The 24,756-nt window shown below is 34.3% G+C and overlaps 1 protein-coding gene across 3 annotated transcripts in view; it reads right to left on the reverse strand.

The window, feature by feature from the left end:
- Window positions 1-24,756, reverse strand: part of RALGAPA1 (Ral GTPase activating protein catalytic subunit alpha 1) — a 253,647-nt gene that overhangs the window by 108,667 nt on the left and 120,224 nt on the right. For all 3 annotated transcript variants that reach the window (XM_073895099.1, XM_073895100.1, XM_025870163.2), the window contains 12 exons: window positions 23,935-24,151; window positions 22,510-22,686; window positions 16,902-17,054; window positions 15,521-15,714; window positions 15,179-15,277; window positions 14,299-14,454; window positions 12,555-12,683; window positions 9,842-9,967; window positions 6,817-6,875; window positions 5,156-5,264; window positions 3,835-3,945; window positions 900-968 (listed from right to left, as the gene is read on the reverse strand). In XM_073895099.1, the coding sequence (XP_073751200.1) occupies window positions 900-968; window positions 3,835-3,945; window positions 5,156-5,264; window positions 6,817-6,875; window positions 9,842-9,967; window positions 12,555-12,683; window positions 14,299-14,454; window positions 15,179-15,277; window positions 15,521-15,714; window positions 16,902-17,054; window positions 22,510-22,686; window positions 23,935-24,151 (1,599 nt within the window). The remainder of the gene's footprint in view (window positions 1-899; window positions 969-3,834; window positions 3,946-5,155; window positions 5,265-6,816; window positions 6,876-9,841; window positions 9,968-12,554; window positions 12,684-14,298; window positions 14,455-15,178; window positions 15,278-15,520; window positions 15,715-16,901; window positions 17,055-22,509; window positions 22,687-23,934; window positions 24,152-24,756) is intronic.

Here is a 24,756-nt window from a genome sequence, read left to right on the forward strand (position 1 = left end):
TTAAGTTTTTAATATAAAGTTTTAATTTTATTTAAATTTAAAGTCACGTGTGGTTAGTAGCTACTATCCTGGGCAGCAAAGATCTAGAGTCTCTGTACATAACATGTTATGTACAATGCCTAATATATAATAAAAAACTAACAGACATATGAACAAACAGGAAAATGGAATCCATAGTCAAGAGGAAAAGATTTCAATAGGAACAGACTCAGCAATAACCCAGATATTGAATTTAGCAGACGAGGACTTCAAAATAATTATGATAAACATGTTAAAAATCTAAAAGAAAAGATAGATATTACTGATGAAGAAATGCAGATTTCAGGAAATCTATGGAAACTATGAAAAGAAACCAAATAGAAACTTTAGACTGACAAATACAATATCTGAAATAGTTAAAGGAGTCTCACAATGAATTTACTGAGGTAAATGCAATCCTGTAGAATTTTTTGTGGCCAGAGGGATGCCTTCTTCTATGTGCCATAGCTCTATTATACATACTCTCCTTAATGGAAATTTCATTATTTTCTACCAATAACAGTTATATAAAGATGTATGGCTGCCTTCAGAAACGATGAATTCCTCAGAATTACTAATTTTCAGGCATAAACAAGACCATAATTGGTAGGATAAAGTGAAATAATTATAAATGAACAGAATATCCTCTAAGGTTCCCCACAATCCTGAGATTCAAAGACTTTACCAAATGACTATGATTAACTGGACATTTGAACTAAAATATAATTTAGTTACACTTAAATAATGTAAAGATATATTTCATATTATAGGGATTTTTAAGCACAAGATTAATTAATGTTTACCATATACATATATATATCTTTGCAATTTTAAAATATATTTTACTAAACCAATTAAATATCAAACAAAATTTAAATTACCCTCTTATCCATTTCATAAGATGAAGCTTCTGTACTTGGCAAAAGATGGGTAATGGTGGCTATTAGAATCTGTCAGCAAAGAAAAAAAAAGTTCAAAATATGTTAAATTAGTGATGCATCCTAAAACTTAAATGTTAATGGTAAAGTGATAAAAAAATCTATTGATGAAAGTTTAAGTATATTTTTAAATCCTAAATACATTAACACTGTTACTTCAAAGTTAATTTTTAATAGGTCAGCTTTTCAAGTATTCTTAACTATCAATCATTTACAATCCTCATATGTATATAGGAACCAAAATCATATAAACTCTGTCAACTATAAATGGATTTCTTACAAACTCAATTCAGGAATCTATATCTATCTATATATATAGAGAAAGAGAGAGAGAGAATGAAACTGGACCTCTATTTTACACCACTGACAAAAATTAACTTGACATGGATCAAAGACCTGAAAGCATAAACTCCTAGAGCACATGGAAAATATTCTTGATATTGGTCTTGGCATTGAATTCTTGGGTAAGACACCAAAAGCTAAAGTAAACAAGTGGGACCATATCAAACTAAAGAGCATCTGCACAGCAAAGGAAGCAATACACTGAAAAGGCAACTGATGGAATGGGAGAAAATGTTTACAAACCATGTATCTGGATAGGGGTTAATACATAAAATATATGAAGAACTCATACAACTCAATAGCTAAAAAGCAAATAATCCAATTTAAAAATGGGCAAAGGACCTGAATAAACATTTTTCCAACGAAGACATTCAAATGGCATTTTATTTTATTTTATTTTATTTTGGGGCGCCTGGGTGGCTCAGTCGTTAAAGCATCCGCCTTCGGCTCAGGTCATGATCCCAGGGTCCTGGGATCGAGCCCCGCATCAGGCTCCCTGCTCGGTGGGAAGCCTGCTTCTCCCTCTCCCACTCCCCCTGCTTGTGTTCCCTGTCTCTCTCTCTCTGTCAAATAAATAAAATCTTATTTTAATTTATTTTAAAGATTTTATTTATTTGACCTGAGCCGAAGGCGGACGCTTAATGACTGAGCCACCCCCACGCCCCCAAATGGCATTTTAATGGGTATATGAAAAGGTATTCAACATCACTAATCATGAGGAAAATGCAAATAAAAACCACATCTGTTAGAATGGCTTTTTTCAAAAAGGTAAGAGATAACAGATGTTGGCAAGGAGGTGGAGAAAAGAAAACTGATATACACTGTTGGTGGGAAGGTGAACTGGTACAGCTTTTATGGAAAACAGTATGGAGGTTCCTCAAAATATTAAAATTGGAACTACCATATGATAAAAAAAAAAAACTACTATAATGATGCAGCAATCCTGCTCCTAGATGTATATCTGAAGGAAATGAAATCAGTATCTCGAAGAGATACCTGCACACCATGTTCACTGCAGCATTATTCACAATAGCAAAGATATGGAAACAATGTAAATGCCCTTCAATGAATAAATGAATTCAAAAAAATGTGTGTGTGTATATATATATATATATATATATATATATATATACACACAATGGAATACTATTACTCAGCCATAAAAAAGTAAATCTTGCCATTTGTGACAACATGGATGAACCTGGAGGGCATTACTGTAAGTGAAATAAGCCAGAGAAAGGCAAATACTGTACGGTACCACTTATATGTGGAATCTTAAAAAAAAAAGAATGCTGATTTCATAGAAACAGAATAGAAATGTGGTGGCCAGGGGCTGGGAGGAGAAGAGGAAAATGGGGAGATGTAGGTCAAAGGGTATAAATTTTCAGTTATAAAAACAGTAAGTTCTGAGGATCTAATGTACAGCATGGTGACTATAGTTAATCATACTGAATATCTGGAAGTTGCTAAGAATAGACCTGAAGCATTCTCACCATAAACAAAAAACAGTTAACTATGTGAGGTAATTGATGTGTTAATTATCTTGACCTTGGTAATCATTCCACAATTACCAAATCATCATGTTCTGTATTTTAAATATATACAATGTCAACTATTTCTCAGTAAAGTTGGGGGGGAAAATATGAAAATCGACTCTCAGGGTGCCTGGCTGGCTCAGTTGGTAAAACATATGACTCTTGACCTCGGGGCTGTGAGTTCAAGCCCCACACTGGGCATAGAGTTTACTTAAAAAAAAGAGGGGAAATAAAAAGAAAAAGAAATCTACTCTTATCTTTCCAGACACTTGTGTGTGTGTGTGTGTGTGTGTGTGTATAGGTAAATATATGCTTTAAAAAAAAAAAGATTACATCATTAGTTTTTGATTAGAAGACAATGAATTGAGTTCTTTATAGTGCTGAAACAAATAACCAAGAATCTGGAACCCAGGAAAAATATCCTTTAAAAAGGAAGGGTTATTTTGAAGCAATTCTGGTAATATTCTTATTAATCTTGGTGTTGGTAACCTGAAAATTCATCTAATTGTACATGCATGTCATTGCTTTTTGTATGTATGTATACAGAATAAAAGATATGGTAATATCAAAAAAAAAGATATTTTATAATGTATTTTTTAATTTTATTTATTTATTTGAGAAAGAGAGAAAGCACAGACGGAGAGTAAGAGGGAGAAGCAGAGTTCCCGCTGAGCGGAGAGCCCAATGTGGGCCTTGACTCCAGGACCCTGAGATCATGACCTGAGCCGAAGGCAGATGCTTAACCAACTGAGCCACTCAGGCACCCCATATGGTGGCTTTTTAAATTAACATATATTATACTCTGAATAGTATATGAATAAATTTGATAAAAAATATGAAATAATAAAAATAATTAATAAAAGGCAAAATATGCACATACATATGTGTTATTTACTCTGGAAATTTCTTGAGCTCATTAAGTTTTTTTATGTGCTTGTTAAAAATGTATAGGGATAAATTTATTATATTTAACAGGGTCATAATACATGAGAAATACTTACTTGAATAATTTTCAAGGGAGAATCGGGTTGGTAAATCTGAAGTCTAGGTACGTAATGAACCAGCATGTGAAGCATGTTACAAGCTACATGCGCCACTGTTTTATTAGTAAACTGTAATAACAACAAAATATTCATTAATGTATTAGCTGCTGAAAAACTTGAAATTTCATACATGTTTCTTTTGGTCATTCTATACGTTTATTAAAATATTAAGATGATAAATACACAGCCACAAAATAAAAATTCATAACACATTCTAAAAACACAATTAACTTTTTAATTTTGAATGTTTGTCCCCATTAAGGTTTTATTCCATTTTCTGTTACCTGGATTTCTGCAACAGCCTGTAAACTGCTAATTTCTTATCAATCGTTTCCCCATTCCAATCTACTATACCAACACTTTCAAATTAATCTAAAGAACTGCTCTGATGCTGACATTCTTTATGCTTAAAGCTCTCAGATGACTCCCCATTGGCATAAACTCAAACTTGTTAGGTTTAACTCTCTATGACCAAATCTCCCCCATTCTTCTGTCTCCTTTCCAGAGTCTTCTCTATTACTTAAGTCAAAGTGATCTCGGCTTCCTCTGATCTCAATTAGCATTTCATATGCACCATTCATTTGGGTCTCTCAGCTTTCTGTTTTATAAAACTCTTATTTTAATCCTTTTCAGCCATCATATTATTAACCGCTTGCCTCTAGTATTTACAATTATTTTTTATTCTGGTATCCCTCACTCTGACTAGCAAACCACCTCAAACATAGTACATACTCAGAAATATTTGTCCAATAAGTAATATTTGTACCTTTTTGTTTAGAATTCTATACAGATACTATATTACAAGTCAAACAAAAATAATATCATGCATACTTTCACAAGCAAAAAATTTACTCAGTTAGATTCTCCAAGTAATTAGGTTATTATTTTTTAACAAATCTTACTCTGGTTACAAAGAGAGCATTTAACTTGAATAATAAAGCCAAAACATTGAACAGCTCAAGAATTCAGGGAAGTATTAAGGATTAAAGAGTAGGTTACAAAAATACTGATCAGGAAAAAACAAACAACCCTATATATGTTGTTAAGTGACATAAAAAGCTGAGGTAAAATAGGTTATCACTAGGATATCCTAAATTCAAGAGTAGCACCACTCTGAAGGAAAAAGTCAGGATCAAAGAAATAATGTAATAATAAAGTAATAAAAACATTTATTAAATGTTTTATTCTATAAGGACACAATTTATAATTAACATTTGGAGAAAACCAGTCCTGCATTCTCTACTATATTAATATATTTGATTAAATAGGTTTTTTTTACCTTTAAGGAAACACAAATTACATTCAGAGCTTCCTTGATTTGAGGATGATGAGACTCATGGACTAGTTCTTCACAAATCCAAATACCTAAACTGCACAATGCTACACATCTGCAAAAAGGGCAACCAACAATGATATAAACAGAAGTAGACGAGGCTTTAAATGAAATGAAACCACCACCACAACCAAAATACCCACAACCAACCAATCTAGAATGAACATGCACTGTTTAAGTGAATCAATCAATTTGTTACTCTGTACATTAGCTCTTCCTGAGGAAGAGAAAGTAGGAGGAAAGCACATGACCCCAAATTCAACGCCTAATTTTCAAACATAATTTACTACCAAGCTCATAGATGGGGATAACACACAGGATCTTTTTAACAAACCCATATTAATAAACTGATATTGCCATAAAGCTTCCCAAACAAATATGTAACCTGCTTTCAAAAAAGGAAAGAGTGTGGTTTTATTGACTGACAGCACAAAATAAACTTTAGCAAAAACATGAAGCTGATGGGGTAAGTCAAATATTATTTTCTTTCTTTTCCTTCCTTCTTTTTTAGAGAAGGGGGGAAGGGCAGAGGGAAAGGGAGAGAGGGAGAGAGGGAATCTTAAGCAGGTTCCATGCCCAGTACAGAGCCTGATGAGGGGCTCAGTCTCGCAACCCTGAGATCATGACCTGAGCCAAAATCAAGAGTTGGATACTTAACTGACTGAGCCACCCAGGTGCCCCTAAATATTATTTTCATAACTCTTAAATTTAACACGGCTAGCTACATTCTTTTTTTTTTTTTTAATTTTTAAATTTATTTTTTGACAGAGAGAGACACAGCAAGAGAGGGAACAAAAGCAGGGGGAGTGGGAAAGGGAGAAGCAGGCTTCCTGTGGAGCAAGGAACCCCATGTGGGGCTCAATCCCAGGACCCTGGGATCATGACCTGAGCCGAAGGCAGACGCTTAACAACTGAGCCACCCAGGTGCCCCAGCTACAAATTCTTTGTAAAACAAACTGGCAATACAAATAAAATTCATGTGCTTTATAAAGGGTTTCCAACAGAAACTTGTAGAATTTTTTCTATTCCCTAACATCTTGTGAAACTTCATTTCCCTATTTCAACTGAAGTTTCAAATTGAAGGGAGTTATTTGATGATCAGAATCAATATAAATTTCATTAGTGTATTCAAGTATAAGCTTCTGATGAAGCACATACTGTTTCCCTCAACTCCTAAAAAAGTCAACTCTTTCTAGTATCCTGGTATACTTGGCATGTCCTGATACTGACATTCGTAAATTTTGTAGAACGTTAAATTTCAGAATAATTCAATGCAGAAATATCTTTCTTCCTGAACATAGTGGATCAGAAATTCTTAAGTCTCTTCTTTCAGTTTATCATAGTGTTAATGCTAATAAATTATTTACTATTAAAACTACCAGGGGTGCCTGGGTGGCTCAGTCGGTTAAGCATCTGCCTTCGGTTAAACATCTGCCTTCAGCTCAGGTCATGATCCCGGGCTCCTGGGTCCAAGCCCTGTGTTGCACTCCCTGCTCAGCGGGAAGCTTGCTTCTCCCTTTCCTCCCATCTTGTGCTTTCTCCTGCTATCTCTGTCTCTCTCTCACAAATAAATAAAATCTTAAAAAAAAAAAGAGTATCTGACCTACCGTGCAGGACCAGATGGCTCATCTCTTGCCGAGCTTAATACAGTTTTGATTATGAGTTCCTAAAATAAAGGGGAAATACCTGTAATGATTAAGATTTCATTCATTCATTCATTCAAGTATTTATTAAATGGCTATTATGGACCCAAGCACTGTGCCAGGTGCTAGGGATACAACAGTGAAATAAAACAATCTTTGTTCTCACCTGAATACTTTAATTAACAGAGTCCAATATTATTCATAAAATTAACTAAATAAAAAAAACAATAATATGGTCTGAATATTTGTGTCTCCCCTCCCAAAATTTTTATGCTAAAATCCTATCTCCCAAAGATGATGTTAGGTCATGAGGATGGAGACTTTATGAATGATATTCATGCTCTTATACAAGAGACCACCAAAGACCTCCTTAGTTCCTTCTACTTTGTGAAGACATAGTGGGAAGGGACCAGCTCTGGAGCAGCGAGAGGGCCCTCGCCAGAATGCCACTCTGCTGGAGCCTTGATCTTGGACTTCCAGTCTCCACAACTGTGACAAATACATTTCTGCTGTTTATAAGCTACCCAGTTGGTAGTATTTTTTTTTAGTAGTATTTTGTTACAGCAGCACAGGCTAAAATAAATGATTTCTGAAATTTATAACCAAATATACATGTTCAAAAAAATAATTTTTCCTGATTAAAAGATTAATAAAAAGTTCACTATAAGATAATTAAAACAGATTTACTCGCTCAAAAGTATGGGTATCTTTTCAAAACTCTGAGAAATATTTATTTAAAAGCAAGCCTCCTCTTTTTTGATAATTTGTAAAACATTATAATGTGTGAGTTTGGGGATAAGTGCTAAATAATAGTTAAAATTATGTGAATGAAAAAAGTATTCAAACGGGAGAATAAAGAGAAAGTAATTATCTAAAGAGAGGGTCTTATAGTAAATTTATGTTTAGCAGGCAGAGAAAGAACACTGGTTTATTAAGGAGTCTTAGAATATTTAGAGAAACAAGAAGTAAATCAAGATGTATCTGTGCAACATAAGTCAAAGTTGAAAAGATTTAGGAAGGTCAGGAATATCAACATGGGTCAAATACTACAGTGGCTAACTAAGAGGAAAACAATGCCACGAGGCTGGATAATTAAGACTCTATTACTTCCTTTTTTAAAAAAAATCATTCATTCATTCATTCATAAATTCACAAAGCACTTATCAGCTACATAGATTGTAAGCTCCTTAGGAGGAGTACCTTCGACTTATCTTTGTAAACTTAGCATCTAGCCCACTGGCTCGCAATTAATAGGTACTTTGAGCAAATCTATTGTTTAAGCCCAAGAGCTTTCTATGTAATAGATCCTGTCTTAAATGCTGGAAAGAAATAGATGGTTAAGATGTAGTACCTATCCTCAAGAAGTTTACATTCCAGAGAGGGAGGGAGACTTGTAAACAATCACAACACAAGATGACACATAAAAGGTTCTATGTGAACAAACAGGTAAACTTCGGAAAGTCATAGAAGACTTCACAAAACGGTTTTAGGTAAACAGGATTTTGACAAATGATCAAGGTCAAAGACTAAGATTATTTGTGTTTGGGTGATTAAGAGAGACAAAAAGAGGAAAACAGGTCTATATAATGGATGTTTAGGCAGAAAGAAATGCATTTTCAAAAGCACAAAACTGAAAAACAGCATGGTATGTTCCACGTGGCTATGTGGCTGCAGTTTAGAATATACAGAGAGCTAGTTTCAGTGAAAATTAAATATGACCACTATGGCCTGTAATTTTCCCTTAAATCTCCAGTTTTCTGACTAAGAATACTCATTATTTTCTTAGGCTTTTTGCTTTCTTCATTATTAGAATTAGCTTTTATTTTGGAGATACCCCTTCCCCAAAGTTTGATTTTTTAAATCATTTCAGCCATTACTATCTATACAAAGGCCAGAAGACAATGAGGCCACTCTGAAATGTAGATCATATGTAGTTAGCTAGGCTAATCCCTAGCAAACTCTACTCTTGGTGCCTAGGTATCAGATTTTTTAAATCTTTATAATGTATTTGATTATGTCATTAAATTACCAGAAAAGTTACTTTATGACCTAACCATATTACAAAGAGAAGTGAGAGCAAAAGACAAAATTAAATTTAATTTGCCTAAGCAAATTAAAACTATTACCTATCCCTCACCTTCAGGATCTTCTGAAAATAGAAGAAACCGAAGATATTACATCTCTGAAGACCAGAGCTCAATTTCTATGTTTTTATTAACTGCCATTGCAAATTTGCATTGACCTACATAATTTTATGTGTAAGCGAAATTCACTTTTTTAACAAATGTTTCTGGAGTACCAGATGCCAAGCAGCATGTTAAGCTCTGAGGATATAGCAGTAAATAAGACTTTATGGTGTTTGTCTGAAGCATAAATCAAACACTAAACAAGTAATTACACGTTATAAACGTCATAAAGAGAAATATGGGTGGTATGAAAAGTATATGCAGAAATCCAGAAAACTGGATTGAAAAAATTTCTTTCAGAGAAGGCAAAAGTTTAAAAAAAAATTATCAACATGACTTTTGAGGAGCTATGCTTCAGGTACATAGATTCCCCACCCCAATTCCACAGTTTCCTACAGCAAAACAGAATATTCCATTACACTGTTTGATATATCACATGGGGAAATTAGGAGACAGTGTCAAATTTGCAGATTTAGTGCCATCTCAATCTTAGAAGCCTTAGAGGTAGCATAGTATCTGCCTCATAGGATGTTTCAATAAATGTTCTGTGAGTGAATGAAAGAATCCTAAGATACTGATATATGAATGGATTCAGTAATGAGAAAATGTTTCCAAAAAAGTTATCAATACAAAAAAGACTGTGCTCCTAATGGACATTCTAGCCTTGCGTCTGAGGGGTATGACTGGTTAATGTTCTTTAACAATTATGTGGATTTCTAAAGGAAAAGAAAGAATACAAATTTTATCATACATTGTTATTATAAAATCATTTAAACACTAAAAATCAGCATCTGATTTCTTACCTTAACATCTGTAAACTGAGACACAGCAATATCAGGAATGTTGGGATGGAGACCAGGCAGTTCACAATATAAGTTAGGAAAGCAAACCAAAGATCCCAGAAGAACTTGTGCTTCTACTCTTGGTGCCTAGGTATCAGATTTTTAAAATCTTTATAATGTATTTGATTATGTCATTAAATTACCAAAAAAGTTACTTTATGACCTAACCATATTACAAAGAGAAGTGAGAGCAAAAGATAAAATTAAAAAGGACACTGGAAATACAAAAACATTCAGGTTTTCATCTATACTTTCCACATAAACTACTGTTATTTTCAATAAATATAATGAACAAACAGCAGAGCTCTCCTTAAGAGCAGCAAAAAAGCAGAAATCAGCCACAGTTGACTGTAAATAATAATATAGCTTGGCTAACAGCATAAAATTACCCTAATTTTGAGAAAAAATATAAATACTTTCATTTTAAAGGCAACTCAACACTTCATAACATATTGTACTAATGAGCAGATGACTCAATGTCACTAGATTATATTTGTTACTATCTAAGGATAGATAAAGTAACTAACGATAAAAACATTAACTGTCTCTTCAAGAAACAGGCACCAACCAGTCTAGATGGTTTTTATGATATTATATAAGCACATGAGAAAAGCAATGCCTATACTACCTACTAAAAACAGTCAGAATTTATGCTTGGCCTGCAGATGAAGGTAACTTTTCATCTTTTCTCCTTAGCTGTATTAAGCCATCTCTGAAGTATAAGCACTGAGCATTTCTTTTTCTTCTTCTACCTTCTTGCATGTCCACCAAACACCAACACCCACCTACTAATATATTTCTTTATTAACTAAAATACCTACAATATTAATTTATATGTTTAATGATACCTGCTAGAAATACTAAATGCTAAAACAAATGCTAGAACATGCTAAAACAAATCTGCTAGAAATATAATACTTTTATTCACATAAAACAAGAATCTGCCTCCAAAAGGATTTCCCTATGTTTCTAAATGTTATTGGAGAGGCAGTGGAGTACTACTTTATTATGATTATCAACAAAACAACTCATTTCCATATTTAAAAAATAATCCAGATTTGCAGATAAAAAGACAACCCCATAAAAGGGTTAGGGTAAGCTTGTAGACACCATGCCAATTTAAAATTAGCTATAGGGGTGCCTGGCTGGCTCCGTCAGTAAAGCATGTGACTCTTCATCTCAGGGTTGTAAATTCAAGCTCCACGATGGGTGTTGAGATTACTTAGAAAAATAAAATCTTTAAATAAATAAAATAAAATTCGCTATAAAAAGTGAAACTGATCAAAACCAGTATTTTAAAAGAGATTAGCTAAGGGTTTTTCTTTAAAGTTGGATAAGGTAGCTAAGAATGTTCAGGTATGTGGATATAATGGAAGCATACTGTAATGTGATTATAATTAAGAAAGGCAAAATCTAATCAATTATTTTGTAATCTGTCTGGCAGGGGAAGAAAGGAGCCACCCATTAACAGAAAGATGATGATGTGTATGGGATCTAAAATGGAATCCAAAGAGGAAGACTGAACTGTGTATTTCCAACATCATCCAAAGGAAAAGACTAACCTCAACCTTACAGTAGGGACAAGGTGTCAGGTTTAACTTGTTTTCCTATGCAGTCTTTCTCACTAGTTATGGCTATTATTACATAACTGGAGAAACAGGGTTAATAACTAGCTATAAACACAGGTTCTTCCCTTATGTGAACATTTCCACTGGGTGACTGCATCCAGTTTCATGGCCTACAATAACATGTATAAGTTAATGTCGTCCAGCTTTCCATTTCAGTCCTGACATCTCCTTTGAGCTCCTGCCTTGTACATGCAATGGCCCTCCTAACATATTCTCATGGATCTCGAATAGGCAGCTTTCTATACCACAAATAGAACTCCTTCTCGTTCACTGTTAGTCTTTTGTATAGCTTATGAGTGAAATAACATATATTAAACTGCTCTCTAAGTTACAAAATGATGGTCAAGTAGGACTGATTTTTCTCTCCCCAAAACTCTTAGTTTATTCTAGCAGACTTTCAATTAATTGTTATTTCTCATTTATACTTTGTGCCAGAGTGCTCCTTCTCAAGTAGAAATCTGATCATGTCACTGCTTGTGTAAAATCCCTCAATGCTTACTCATTCTTTCCTTGGGATGAACTCTAACCTCTTTAGCACAGTAAACTAGCTGTCTTCCTCTTTAGCTTATCTTCTAGTTACATATGAACATATTCCAACTATAGTGAGTTACTTGGCATGTCTCAAAGCTCCATAACTGTTATCATAATCCTCACATGCTGTCTCAGAGTTTAGAGTTTACTCCTAGAGCATACTTTTGAATTATCTCACCTCTGGTCCATCTCTTTTGCTATGGCCCACTGCCCTCTTTTTAGTTTCTTCCCTCCCTCTACTTGTTTCCTTAGATTTCCTCAATTTTTAAATTTTGTTTTGCTTATCAGATTTAATCCATTTTTATAGCTCATGTGTCAATTTATCAACTAATTTTAGTACTTTCTTGTATTTCAATATTTACTTAAAAAAAAAGCAACTTCAGTAAAACTGTAAATTTTCCTGAACCTTAGCTTGTTAAATTTATTAACAAGGGCTCCTCCTTTGTTGCTTTGTTAGTTGAGTCCTGTTTAACTACAGTCTGTTATATTATGAAGAACGGGAAATAAAAACTTACATTGAGAAAAGCCGAAGAAGCCACTCTACCAGCTGCTACAATAAAATCCATAATAAGCATTGTGGCACCAGGCAAACCAAGTGAAAAAAACTGAGGTGAGCAGTGCTTGATGATTGTATTGACAATATCCTTAGGAGTAAGAAAAGAAGGGGAAAAGAATATCCTAAATTAATCTTGGGTATCAGCTAATCAATATCCTTAAAAATAGATAACATATGAAACAGTAAAATAGGCAATTACTATACATTGCCTAATTGGAAAGTCTGATTTTAAATCTTCTAAATAATCCATGCTTAGTATTATATTCTGTCAAAGGAAAGTAAACTTAAAACACATTTGTTTAACTGACATCAATATAGCATTTTTTTTTTCCACACTAGAGAGCAAACTGGAAGGCTCTTTGCTTCAGAGCGTTGAAAATACAAGGCTTTCGTAGCATAAAACTGAACTGCAGAGTGGTTCCTTCTCTCATCTACTTGCTTCCATGTCAGATCTCTGATCTCTCAAGTTTCATGACCTATTATGTGGCAACTGGAAGAATTCTCATTAGATAAACTGAAGTCCTTTGATGACAAATATCTAGCCTCAGAAATACAGACCGAGGCATTTTTGAGGGAGTATTCTTTTTTTTTTTTTTTTTAAGATTTTATTTATTTATTTGACAGAGAGAGACATAGCGAGAGAGGGAACACAAGCAGGGGGAGTGGGAGAGGGAGAAGCAGGCTTCCCGCTGAGCAGGGAACCCGATGTGGGGCTCGATCCCAGGATCCCGGGATCATGACCTGAGCCGAAGGCAGACGCTTAACGACTGAGCCACCCAGGCGCCCCATTGAGGGAGTATTTTTAACTTGGTTATTCATTCACTTTGCCTTTGGAATTCAACATGAGGATGCAGTGTTTTATGCTGTATTACTCAATCTGATTCATCCTAAACAAAAGGTCTCTCTGTCAAGTAATTAAAGGTGTCATTTTGTTTGAGACATGTTTATAAGGTAGTACATTGTAAGTGCTATTTCAAATTAATGTGAGAAGTATTTTCATTTTTTGGGAAGAGAGATATAATTACCTATTTTGATATTAGTTTAATGTTCTTTAAATGAACTGCAAGTGAAATTTAACCACATTATGATTAAAATGTTTCATTACCATGATTTATAACCTCCCATAGATTTTTTTTTAATTTTATGGCCAGGATCAAGACTCCTAAAGTAATGTTCTAGAGTCATATTTATGATTGGCTAATGTAATGACTGCACTGATACAAATGACAAGTCAATAGAACTGTCACTATGCTAATACAATCTATGGAAATAAGAAAATGTGATGTGCTAACTAACTCTTAGACTGGAAAAAACTACTGACTGTTGCATGACTAGATGAGCAAATCCATATGCCTCGAGTGCCAATTATTAAGTAACAATTACAAAATGCCCAAGAATAAGTACATTAGGACATTAAAGAAACATGTCTGTCTAAGCAAAAGATGGCTTAATATCTTAAAAAAGCAAACTAGTTACTTTAACTTTAGAGGAAAGACACATTTAATAAACAAGTTGATTCCCTAACTGTAACAGCTTTTCAACTACGTTTCAAGAACAAATGAGGTTATAAAACAGAAGAAACTTGTAAATAAAATGACTACATAAAAGAGTATTTTTAATTCTAGACCTTAAAAGCTAAGAGTTAAACAATGAAGAATCAAAGATAAATTTATAAAGCAATTGGTTAGAAAGTATATATTTACCTGATCAATATGAAGTAATCCACAATGCATTATATTGTAGAAATGTGTTAGAAAATCTCTGTTTGGAGAAACATCTTGTCTTCTTTTCATTGTATTACAGATAAGTTTGTAAGCATGTAATTTACCTTGTTTATATTTATCAGTCAACATGGTTGCCTACAATTCAAAAATGTTGGTTTTAATACTCAAAAACAAATACTGTTAAATTGAATATAGCAAGCAATATATTTGTTTTCATTTATTTCTACGTTGGCCCAATTTCTTAATGAATCAATTATTAGGATTATTGAAACTACTATTAAAATGAAATAACATAGGTATGAATAACCACATACTGTTTCATTTAGGAAAATGCACCAAACATATCAAATACTCAAAAGAATTAAATCTTTTAAGATTTTATTTATTTATTTGACAGAGAGAGCAAGAGAGCACAAACAGAGGGAGCTTTAGAGGGAGAGGGAGAAGCAGACTCTCTGCTGAGCAGGGAGCCAGATGGGGGGCTCAATCCAAGGACCCTAGGATCATGACCTGAGCCAAAGGCAGAAATTTAGCCGACTGAGTCACCCAGGTGCCCCAAGAATTAAATCCTTAAAAATATACAGCACATTCTGACACAAATTTGAGATTTACACTTCACTTAAATAGAAACATAATTCTATATTCATTTTTGTTTTATTAAATAAGTAAAAATGATGCACCTGTATAATTTTGCTATGCCCATTTAACTCTCTATATAACCCCCAATGACTAGTTAAAAACTAACTGTTCTAGAAGACTATACAAAAGCTAAAGAGTCTATCAAATGTTTAAAACTGACTACATCGTTTTTACTAAATGAATCTTTTAAATTAATGTTTTATATATATATTAAGCTTACCTTGAAGAGCCAAGGTGTAAGAATTCTCAGTGGAGGAATCAAAACTGGTGGTGAAGGGGAGGTCAGGTTATCAGTTGAAATGCCAAGGTTATCTCTAATCTGTAATTTTCAAATAAAATGCAACAAACCAATAAAAGTGTTCTTCCAGTTTTATCTTAAACTTGAGTTCAATTCCAGTTCCTAGCACTAATTATATAAACATGGATAAGTGACTTCACCTTGGTAGGAACCAGTTTATAGTAAGGGGGGTGGTGGGTGGCAATGAGATCTAAGGCTTCTACGTCTTAACACTCTTCTTTCTTTCTCCTCTTTTTATTTTATTTTATTTATTTATTTTTTTACCTTAGCTAGATTTTGCCAAAGTTCACAGAGGTAATCAAAAACTTGAGCATGTATTTCGGGATCCATAATAGCGTTGACATCTCCCAAAATGCCTAGCATTCTTCGCCACATTACAGTAGCAACATCAGCATGCCATCCTGTGAGTGTACCCCCTGCCATCACACTACAACATTCAGATGGAAACTCACTGATTTCTGTAGAAAAAAATACACTAGTGTCAGTAATTTCTCTAAAGAATTGGTCACAAAAATAAAAGGAGTCAAAATAACAAACTTAAATATCTACAAAAGTGAATTTTTAAAATGTCAATAGTCAATATGCATTAGTGTTATTTTTTCCTGATAAGATCAAAACCTCACAAGCTCACAATTCCTTTTTATGGCAGTATTTATTCAATACCGCCTGTACTAGGATTTACCTAAGGAGAAAATGATGCAGATACCAGATAGAAATTTATAATTGATCTAAAGATCATATTTATAAGTACATACTCCCTCTTTCATCAAATGGCTACTTCAGGTTATAGCATCAATTAATAGAAAATCTCAGGCTGAAGGCAGTTCCTATAGGAAGTCTTCATAAGCCTGTTTCTTTGTACTTACAACTTCCAAAGAAATATATTTCACAATTAAGTCAGGCCTAGCATTAAAAGGGATATCACAATGACATGGGAAAATTAACATTTTTACTAAAACTTAAACATAATCTAAAATTCCATAAGTATATTTCTTTTGTTTAATAAAATTGGCAAGATTATATGTAAGAAATATAGGTAACCTTGAATCCTAGCCTCATTTCTCTCAATTATGTGACGCTGTACAAATTACTTAGTAACCTTCCTAAGGCTACACTTCCTCACTGTAAAATAGATGGTTTAGCTAGATATCATTATAGATCTCCTCCAGCTTAAGAAACATCCATTATTCTATTCAGTTTATATAATGGAAAAGGCAAAATAATTACTAAGTTAGTAAAGATTATTCCTACTTGATAATATCTCAGTGTGCTCATAATTTACAAGTTCACTCACTGTAACTCTTCGTAAGTCCTTTACGCCTCATGTTTGACTTTTTTCTCTTTCCACATGAAGTGTATAATAACTGACTGTATTATCAAAAAGTTACCAAATTGTCTTTCACAATAATAAAAAATAAGAGTCTGGTATAAACCAATGAAATAAAACAAAAAACACTGCAGTTTTAACCATCACTGTTAATATCTCCCTACTCTACAGAACCTTCATTATATAGTGATAAATCAACTGATTTGTCTCTAACTTATCCCTCTCAAAAACAAAATTTTAAATAATTTAAATAATAAGATCTCCTAACACTGATGCCCTAAAAGGAAAAACGGCAAATATCTAATTTCCAAATATTGCCTAGGTCATCTGGAGTCTGAAGAACAGAATGGTGGAGCTTCTCATCAAGCTGCAGATCTTTCTGTTCCATGTGATCTATATTCAGTGTGGAAGGGGAAGGTGTCTGTGACCTGGATCCCAGAGCTGAATGGACTGGAGAAGCACTTTCTGAACCTGTAAAGACAATTTCATAAAAATTACCATAAAGAGAATATTCAACACCTTCTACCTAAGATGTAATGCTTAAAACCCCAATAAAACACAATTGAACAGCATCAAAGGATAGAACAGGTTATAAATTGGCCAAAGAGGTAAATAAAATCATAATACAGTACAAGATTTTGTATCTAGGGGCCTCATTTGATTTCTTCCATCGGACTCATATGGAATCAGAACTGGACATACCAGTTCATAGAAGCCATCGCTCAGAATGAGAATGTCTACTCCCATTCCTGGTCCAGCTACAGAAACTCTAGGACCCACTGCTACTCTATTTCACTTACTTCAGACTTGGAGCAATTCAAGAGAAGAGGAACTTGCTCACTCTGGCTCTATATGCTACTATCATTGCTGGCCTGGTGTACAGTGGTCCCTGGTGGTCCCCAGTCTTCAGTCTCTCCCCCACCACACACACACACATTCCTTCCTTCTCAATCCATTCTTCGTAAGGCAGCAAAAACATTTAAAAATCTAATCTGATGGTACTCTCTCATTTAAAATCCTTCTGTGGATTTTATGGCTCTTTACTGGCCACAGCATAAGCCCAAACTTCTTAGTGTGTGGTTTTCCAGACTTTCTGTAACTTTCTTACAGCTCCATAATTCCCCTAGTACTTTTAAGTTCTAGTCATAGAAAGTAAACTGCTGGTATTTATCAGAATATGTAGTATACCTCTGGCCTTTTCCACATGTTTTTCCTTTGCATGGAGCCCTTAACCTGTTCTTATAGGTCTGGTTAACTTTTTATTTTTCAGGTTTCACCTTAGACACCCCTTCCTGAGAAGCCTACCCAGTGTTGACATATCCAGGGTAAATAAGTAGCCCCCGCTATTTGCACTTGTACCTTCCCTTATACCACTTATCACACTGACCTGAAACTGCTCAGTTTCAAATATCTTCACTAGTGCATATACTCTGTAAGAACAGGGATTGTATCTGTGTTACATACTGACGTACTGCCAGTGCCTAGTACAGTGTCTGGCACAAAGCAGAAACTCCTGTTAATTTAAATTATGTATAACATAAATTAATACTATATTGAACAATTTGTGGTGGTTGTATGGGAGTGCTACTAGTACCAAGCAAGCCCCTAAAATATTAGGTCTTTCCAACAGAAAATCAATAAAGAAAGCTCACCTTTAAATGACACATTAGACCAGATGGACTTAACTGGTATGTACAGAACAATCCATCCAAAGCAGCAGAATACATATTCTTCTCAAGTGCACATGGCACATTCTCCAGGATAGATCACATATTAGGTCACACAACAAGTTTCAATAAATTCTACAAGATTGAAATCATATCAAGGATCTTTTCTGACCACAACACTATGAAGCTAGAAATCGACTACCAGAAGAAAACCAGAAAAACTACAAATATATGGAGACTAAACATGTTACTAAATAACTACAGGGTGAATGAAAAATTAAAGGAAAAAAAATACCGAGAAACAAATGAAACAAAAATATGACATACCAAAATCTATGGAATGCAGCAAAAAATGGTTCTAAGAGGGAATTTCATAGCAATACAGGCCTGCCTCAAGAAAAATCTCAAACAATTTAACTTCACACCTAGGGAAACTAGAAAAAAAAAGAACAAACAAAGCCCAAAGTTAGTAGGAGGAAAGAAATAATAAAGATCAGAGCAGAAATTAATGAAATAAGAGACTAAAAAGACAATAAAGAAGACCCATGAAACTAAGGGCTGGTTCTTTGAAAAGATAAAAATCAATCCTTTACCTAGACCCACAAGAAGAAAAAAGAGCTCAAATAAAGTCAGAAATGAAAGGGCATTACAACCAATACCACAGAAATGCAAAAGATCATAAGAAGACTATGATGAATAATTATACGCCAACAAACTGGTCAACCTAGAAAAAATGGATAAATTCCTAGAAATGTACAATCTTTCCAGATTGAATCATGAAGAAACAGAAATCTGAATAGACCAATCACTAGTAAGGAGACTGAATCAGTAATCAAAAACCCCCTAAAAAAACAAAATTCCAGGATCACCTGGCTTCACTGGTGAATTCTACGAAACATTCAAAGGTGTCTATGTCTGCCGCCCCCCCCCCCCCGCTTGTGCTCTCACTCTGATGAATAAATAAAATCTTAAAAAAAAAAAAATAAGTCTGAACACCTATCCCTCTCAAACTCTTCCAAAAAATCAAAGATAGGAAAACTTCCAAACTCATTTTATGAGGCCAGTGTTACGCTCATACCAAAACACCACAAAAGAAAATTAGAGGCCAATATCCCTAATGAAAATGGATGTAAAAATCCTCAACAAAATATTAGCAAACTGAGTTCAACAACACATAAAAACAATCATATACCATGATCAAGTGGGATTTATTCCAGGGAGACAAAGATGGTTCAACATCCACAAATCAACCAATGTGCTACACCACATTAACAAAAGGAAAGATAAAAATCATGATTATTTCACTAGATGCAGAAAGTGTTTGACAAAATTCAACACCCATTTATGATAAAAAGTCTCAACAAGCTGGGTATAAAGGGAATGTACCTCAATATAATAATAAAGGCCATATATGACAAACCAGCATCTAATATCATATTCAATAATAAACTTGAAAGCTTGCCCACTATCCCCACTTTTATTCAACATAGTATTGGAAGTCCTAGCTACAGCAATTAGGTTAAGAAAAAGAAATAATAGGTAGACAAATTGGAAAGGAAGAATTAAAACTATCACTATATGCTGACCACATGATACTACATATAGAAAACCTTGAAGATTCCACCAAAAAACTGTTAAAATAAATGAATTTAGTAAAACTGCAGTATACAAAATTAATACGTAAAAACTCTGCTGTGTTTCTGTACACTAATAATGAACCATAAACAATCCCATTTATAATATCAAAAAGAATAAAATACCTAGGAATAAATTTAACCAAGGAGGTGAAAGATCTATACAGTGAAAACTATGAGACACTGATTAAAGAAACTGAAGAAGACACAAATAGATGGAAAGATATTCCATGCTCATGAGTTGGAAGAATTAATATTGTTAAAATGTCCATACCACCCAATACAATGTACAGGTTCAATGCAATTCCTATCAAAACACCAATAGCATTTTTCACAGAACTAGAACAAATAATTTTAAAATTTGTATGGAACAACAAAAGACTAAACAGCCAAAACAAATTTTTAGAAAAACAAAGCTGGAGGTATCCTGTTCCCTATTTCAAATTATACTACAAAGCTGTAGTAATTCAAACAATGTGCTATTGGTATAAAAACAGACACAGAGATCAACAGAACAGAGAGCCTAGAAAAAACCCATGCATATATGGTCAATTAATTTACAATAAAGGAGGGTAAAATATACAATGGAGAAAGGATATTCTCCTCAATAAATGGTATTGGGAAAACTGGACAGCTATATGTGAAAGGATAAAACTGGACCACTATCTTATATCATACACAAAAATCAACTCAAAATGGATTGAAGACCTGAAAACATAAAACTCCTAGAAGAAAACACAGGCAGTAAGCTCCTTCACATTGGTCTTAGTGATATTTTTTAGATGTCTCTTCAGGCAAGGGAAACAAAAGCAAAAACAAAAACAAGTGGGACTGTATCAAACTAAAAAGCCTCTGCACAGTGAAGAAAACCATCAACAAAACAAAAAGGGAACCTACTAAATTGAAGCAGGTATTTCCAAATCATATATCTGGATAAGGGCCTATTTATATGAAGAAATATATATAAAGATCCATAGAACTCAATAAATATGTAATATATAAATGAATATATATGAAGAAATATATAAAAAATATATAAATACATAAAGATCCATAGAACTCAATAAATATATAATATATAAAATATATAAAGAACTCCTATAACTCAATAACAAAAAACAATCCAATTAAAAAATGGGCAAAGGATCTGAATATTTTTCAGAAGACACAGAGATGTGCCAAGAGGCACATGAAAAGATGCTCAACATCACTAAACATTAGGGAAATGTCAATCAAAACCACAACGAGATATCACCTTACACCTGTCAAAATGACTATTATCAGAAAGATAAAAAAATAACAAGTGTTGGTGAGGAAGTGGAGAGAAGGAAATCCTTGTGCACTGTTGGTGGGAATGCAAATCTGGAACAAACAGCACAGAGGTTCCTCAAAAAATTAAAAACAGAACTACCATATGATCTAGTAATTCCACTACTGGGTATATATCTAAAGAAAACAAAAACAATAATTCAAAGAGGTATTTGCATCCCTGTGTTTGCTGCAGCATTATTTACAATAGCCAAGGTATGGAAGCAACCTAAGTGTCCACTGAAGGATGAATGGATAAAGAAGATGTGGTTTTTATACACAATGGAATACTATTGAAATCTTGCCATTTGTGACAACATGGATGGACCTGAAGGGTATTATGCTAAGTGAAATAAGTTAGACAGAAAAAGACAAATACCATATGATTTCATTTATATGTGGAATCTAAAAAAAAAAACAAAACAAAACCCAGACCCACAGATACGGAGAACTGACCGGTGGTTGTCATGACAAAGGGGAGGGTGATGTGGAATGGGAGAATTAAGAAGTAAAAACTTCTAGGGGTGCCTGGATGGCTCAGGTCAGGATCCTGGGGTCCTGGGATTGAGTCCTGCCTCAGGCTCCCTGCTCAAGCAGGGAGTCTGCTTCTCTCTCCCTTCGACCCTGTCCCCGGCTCGTGCTCTCTCACTCTCTCTCAAATAAAAAAGTAAAAGCTAAAAAAAAATTTAACAGAGTAAATTTGGATCATACAGTGAAACCCCTCATCTATGGGCTACTAGCTGCTCAGGATCCCTCTGGTCACTACCCAAATCTTACAATAATGTGACCCTGCATTTCAGGACTGAATTTCTTAGATCTCACTCATCATATATTTGACCACATAAAAAATTTCCTGAAAAGCATAATTTACTGTATAAATATAGAATATCAGTATATTGATAAATAGGCCTTCCATTAGGCAGTATTCTCTACAGTTTCTATAATAAATATTTTGTCAAAAATCTATAAAAATCTGGGCTGACTGAAAGACAGTGAAAAGAAGATAGTACTTCTCAACTATTTTTTGGTTATCTATTTAAAAATTGCTACAGGAAATGCAGTGATGGAAACATATATACAATTTTGTACACAATATTAGGAGTTCAGCTAGTCCGCTGAAACTTACCAAGTAGACTCCAGGTTAAGAAACTCTTATATTAATGCATTTTTTCCCTCCATTGTTACATACAGATGAATGAAAACATAATACTTAAATTCTAATAAGTAATACTTAAAACCTATCAAATAAAATCCTAAACAGATTCTTTGGTGGCTTAAAAAATGCACTTAAGAAGACATTCCCTTGAGTAACTTTACCAGTAACCGTTGCAACTTCAGCGGAGAAAGCTTGCTGATTAAGACTGCTTGTTTCAGAATCTATCTGAAGTGTGGTTAGACTAGCCACTTCCTGTTCTTCAGCATTCTGATGATGGCCAGAACCTGAATCCACATCAGCAGAGGATGTAATCCCAGCATCAGCTCCAAAGCCAAAATCTAAAGGAAGAAGAAATGCTAGTACACAGAAGTCTCAACTACAAAACAAAAGTATTTACAAAAGAGACAATGCAGGGCGCCTGGGTGGCTCAGTCAGTTAAGCATCTGCCTTAGGCTCAGGTCATGATCCCTGGGTCCTGGGATCAAGCCCTGAGTCAGGCTCCCTGCTCAGCAGGAAGTCCACTTCCCCCTCTGCCCCTGCCCCCCCCATTCGTGCTCTCTCCTCTCCCTCTCTCAAATAAATAAAATCTTTAAAAAAAAGAGACAAAGCTACTTCAGCGAAACGATTAAACATTAACATTCCCCTTAAATCTATTCTATTTATATACCACTCAGACAAGTGCAAATAATGTTAACTGTTTGCAGTTTATAATTAGAAACACATTTTTAAAGGTTCTCATAGCTTATTACTAACAACAATAAAAACAAAAAACAGACACATATGATGTATCATCACAATTCTTATCCAGGTTTTCTGATGGCTGGTAATATGCTTTTCAAGAACTTTATAATCTCTAGCACAGGTATATATAATAAAAATGGCACATATGTGGTAAAAACCATTTTTGTCTTAAATCATATATTCCGTTCTGAGATCAAAGTAGTATATAATCCATGAAAGCAGTAAACATGTTTCTCTAATGCATCTCCCAGCTCTTCACTAACTTGGTTCCCAAGGTTTTCATGTTCTTTTTTTAAATTTTGGTACTCTTCACTGCCAAGTGTAATTATTATAGAATTATAGCAGAAAAGCTATGTGGGAGTGATACAGCACCAAATAATATCAATGCTGTCATTTTAACATGAAGTGATTATTCAAGAAAAGCTCTGGGTAATGGAACATTGAACATAACTGTACCGAACATACTGAAGCACTGAACTTAACTAGATAGTGGTTCCCAAATCACCAACTCACAGCTATGACTGTTCTTTATTCTAATGTCAAGTCCGCTCTAATTTTTTTTTTCCTTTCTTTATGTTTGGTCTTAAAATATCATTTGTTTTATGAAAGGACAGTGGTTTTTGTTTTTTCAGGGGCTTTAGTTTGGTGAAATAAAGTGGTCCTGACTTGAATTCCCTAAAACTTCCTTTGGAATTTCACTGAAAAATGAAATCAAAATACGTGGGAACCCTTGTCTAGTAACATTAGAGAGGAAGGTGATGGTTACATAATCCATAAGTCAGTCTCAAACAGAAAACAATCAACCAAAAAAAACACATATTGCTCAAATAGGAAAAGATACTTGCTGTCAAATTTTCGGCCATCATATTGGAAAGCGCTGAAAGAATCCGAATGACTATCTGAGCTGATAAGATCACTGCTCCCTGCACTGGCAGGAGAAGTCCATTCAGAGGGCACACCTGGGTCATCAACAGGGCGCATTTGGTTTTGCTTATTTAGAATATCGGGGAGGTCTTTGGGAATTTCAAGACTGCCTGGACTACTTCCTCTTCTTGTCATAGTCTAAAAATTCAAGAAACATCTTACTATTAAAAAAACTTATTCTCATTAAACATCTGAAATCTTGAGTTTCCAAGACAATTACCACAATAAACGTTGAGATTTAGGGTCTGAAGTAGGAGGAGGTAAAACCGAACAATCTATGTAACTGTATGGAGCCATAACCTGAATTACTGTTGGTTTGTCTAAAGTAGAGATCCAGTTATGAAATGGTGTTGGGCCTAAGACTCTTTAAGCCTCAAAAGGATTGAAGTTAAGAGAGTAGAAAGAGCGAAGTATTCAAATGGAAAAAGCAGCAGCAAATAGTAGAGATAGTGGAGGGAGGACAGAATGATGGCAAAGAAGTTATTCTATAATGATTATATATAATGATTCTATTATTTTTTCCCATTCAAGGGAAAAAACTAAACTAAAAATAAAAGGTAAATGTAATGGAGTTACAGACATTCACAAGTTCAAATCCAAATGGAGGGGCCCCTGAGTGGCTCAGTTCGTTGAGCAAATGACTCTTGATTTTGGCTCATGTCATGATCTCAAGATCCCGGAATTGAGCTCCGTGCTGGGCTCTGTGGTCAGTGGAGAGTCTGTTTGAGATTCTCTCTCTCCTC

Source organism: Callorhinus ursinus, unplaced genomic scaffold (assembly GCF_003265705.2).
Source record: "Callorhinus ursinus isolate GAN/ISIS: 27379988/994484 unplaced genomic scaffold, GSC_fseal_2.0 scaffold8, whole genome shotgun sequence".
Taxonomy (NCBI): Eukaryota; Metazoa; Chordata; class Mammalia; order Carnivora; family Otariidae; genus Callorhinus; species Callorhinus ursinus.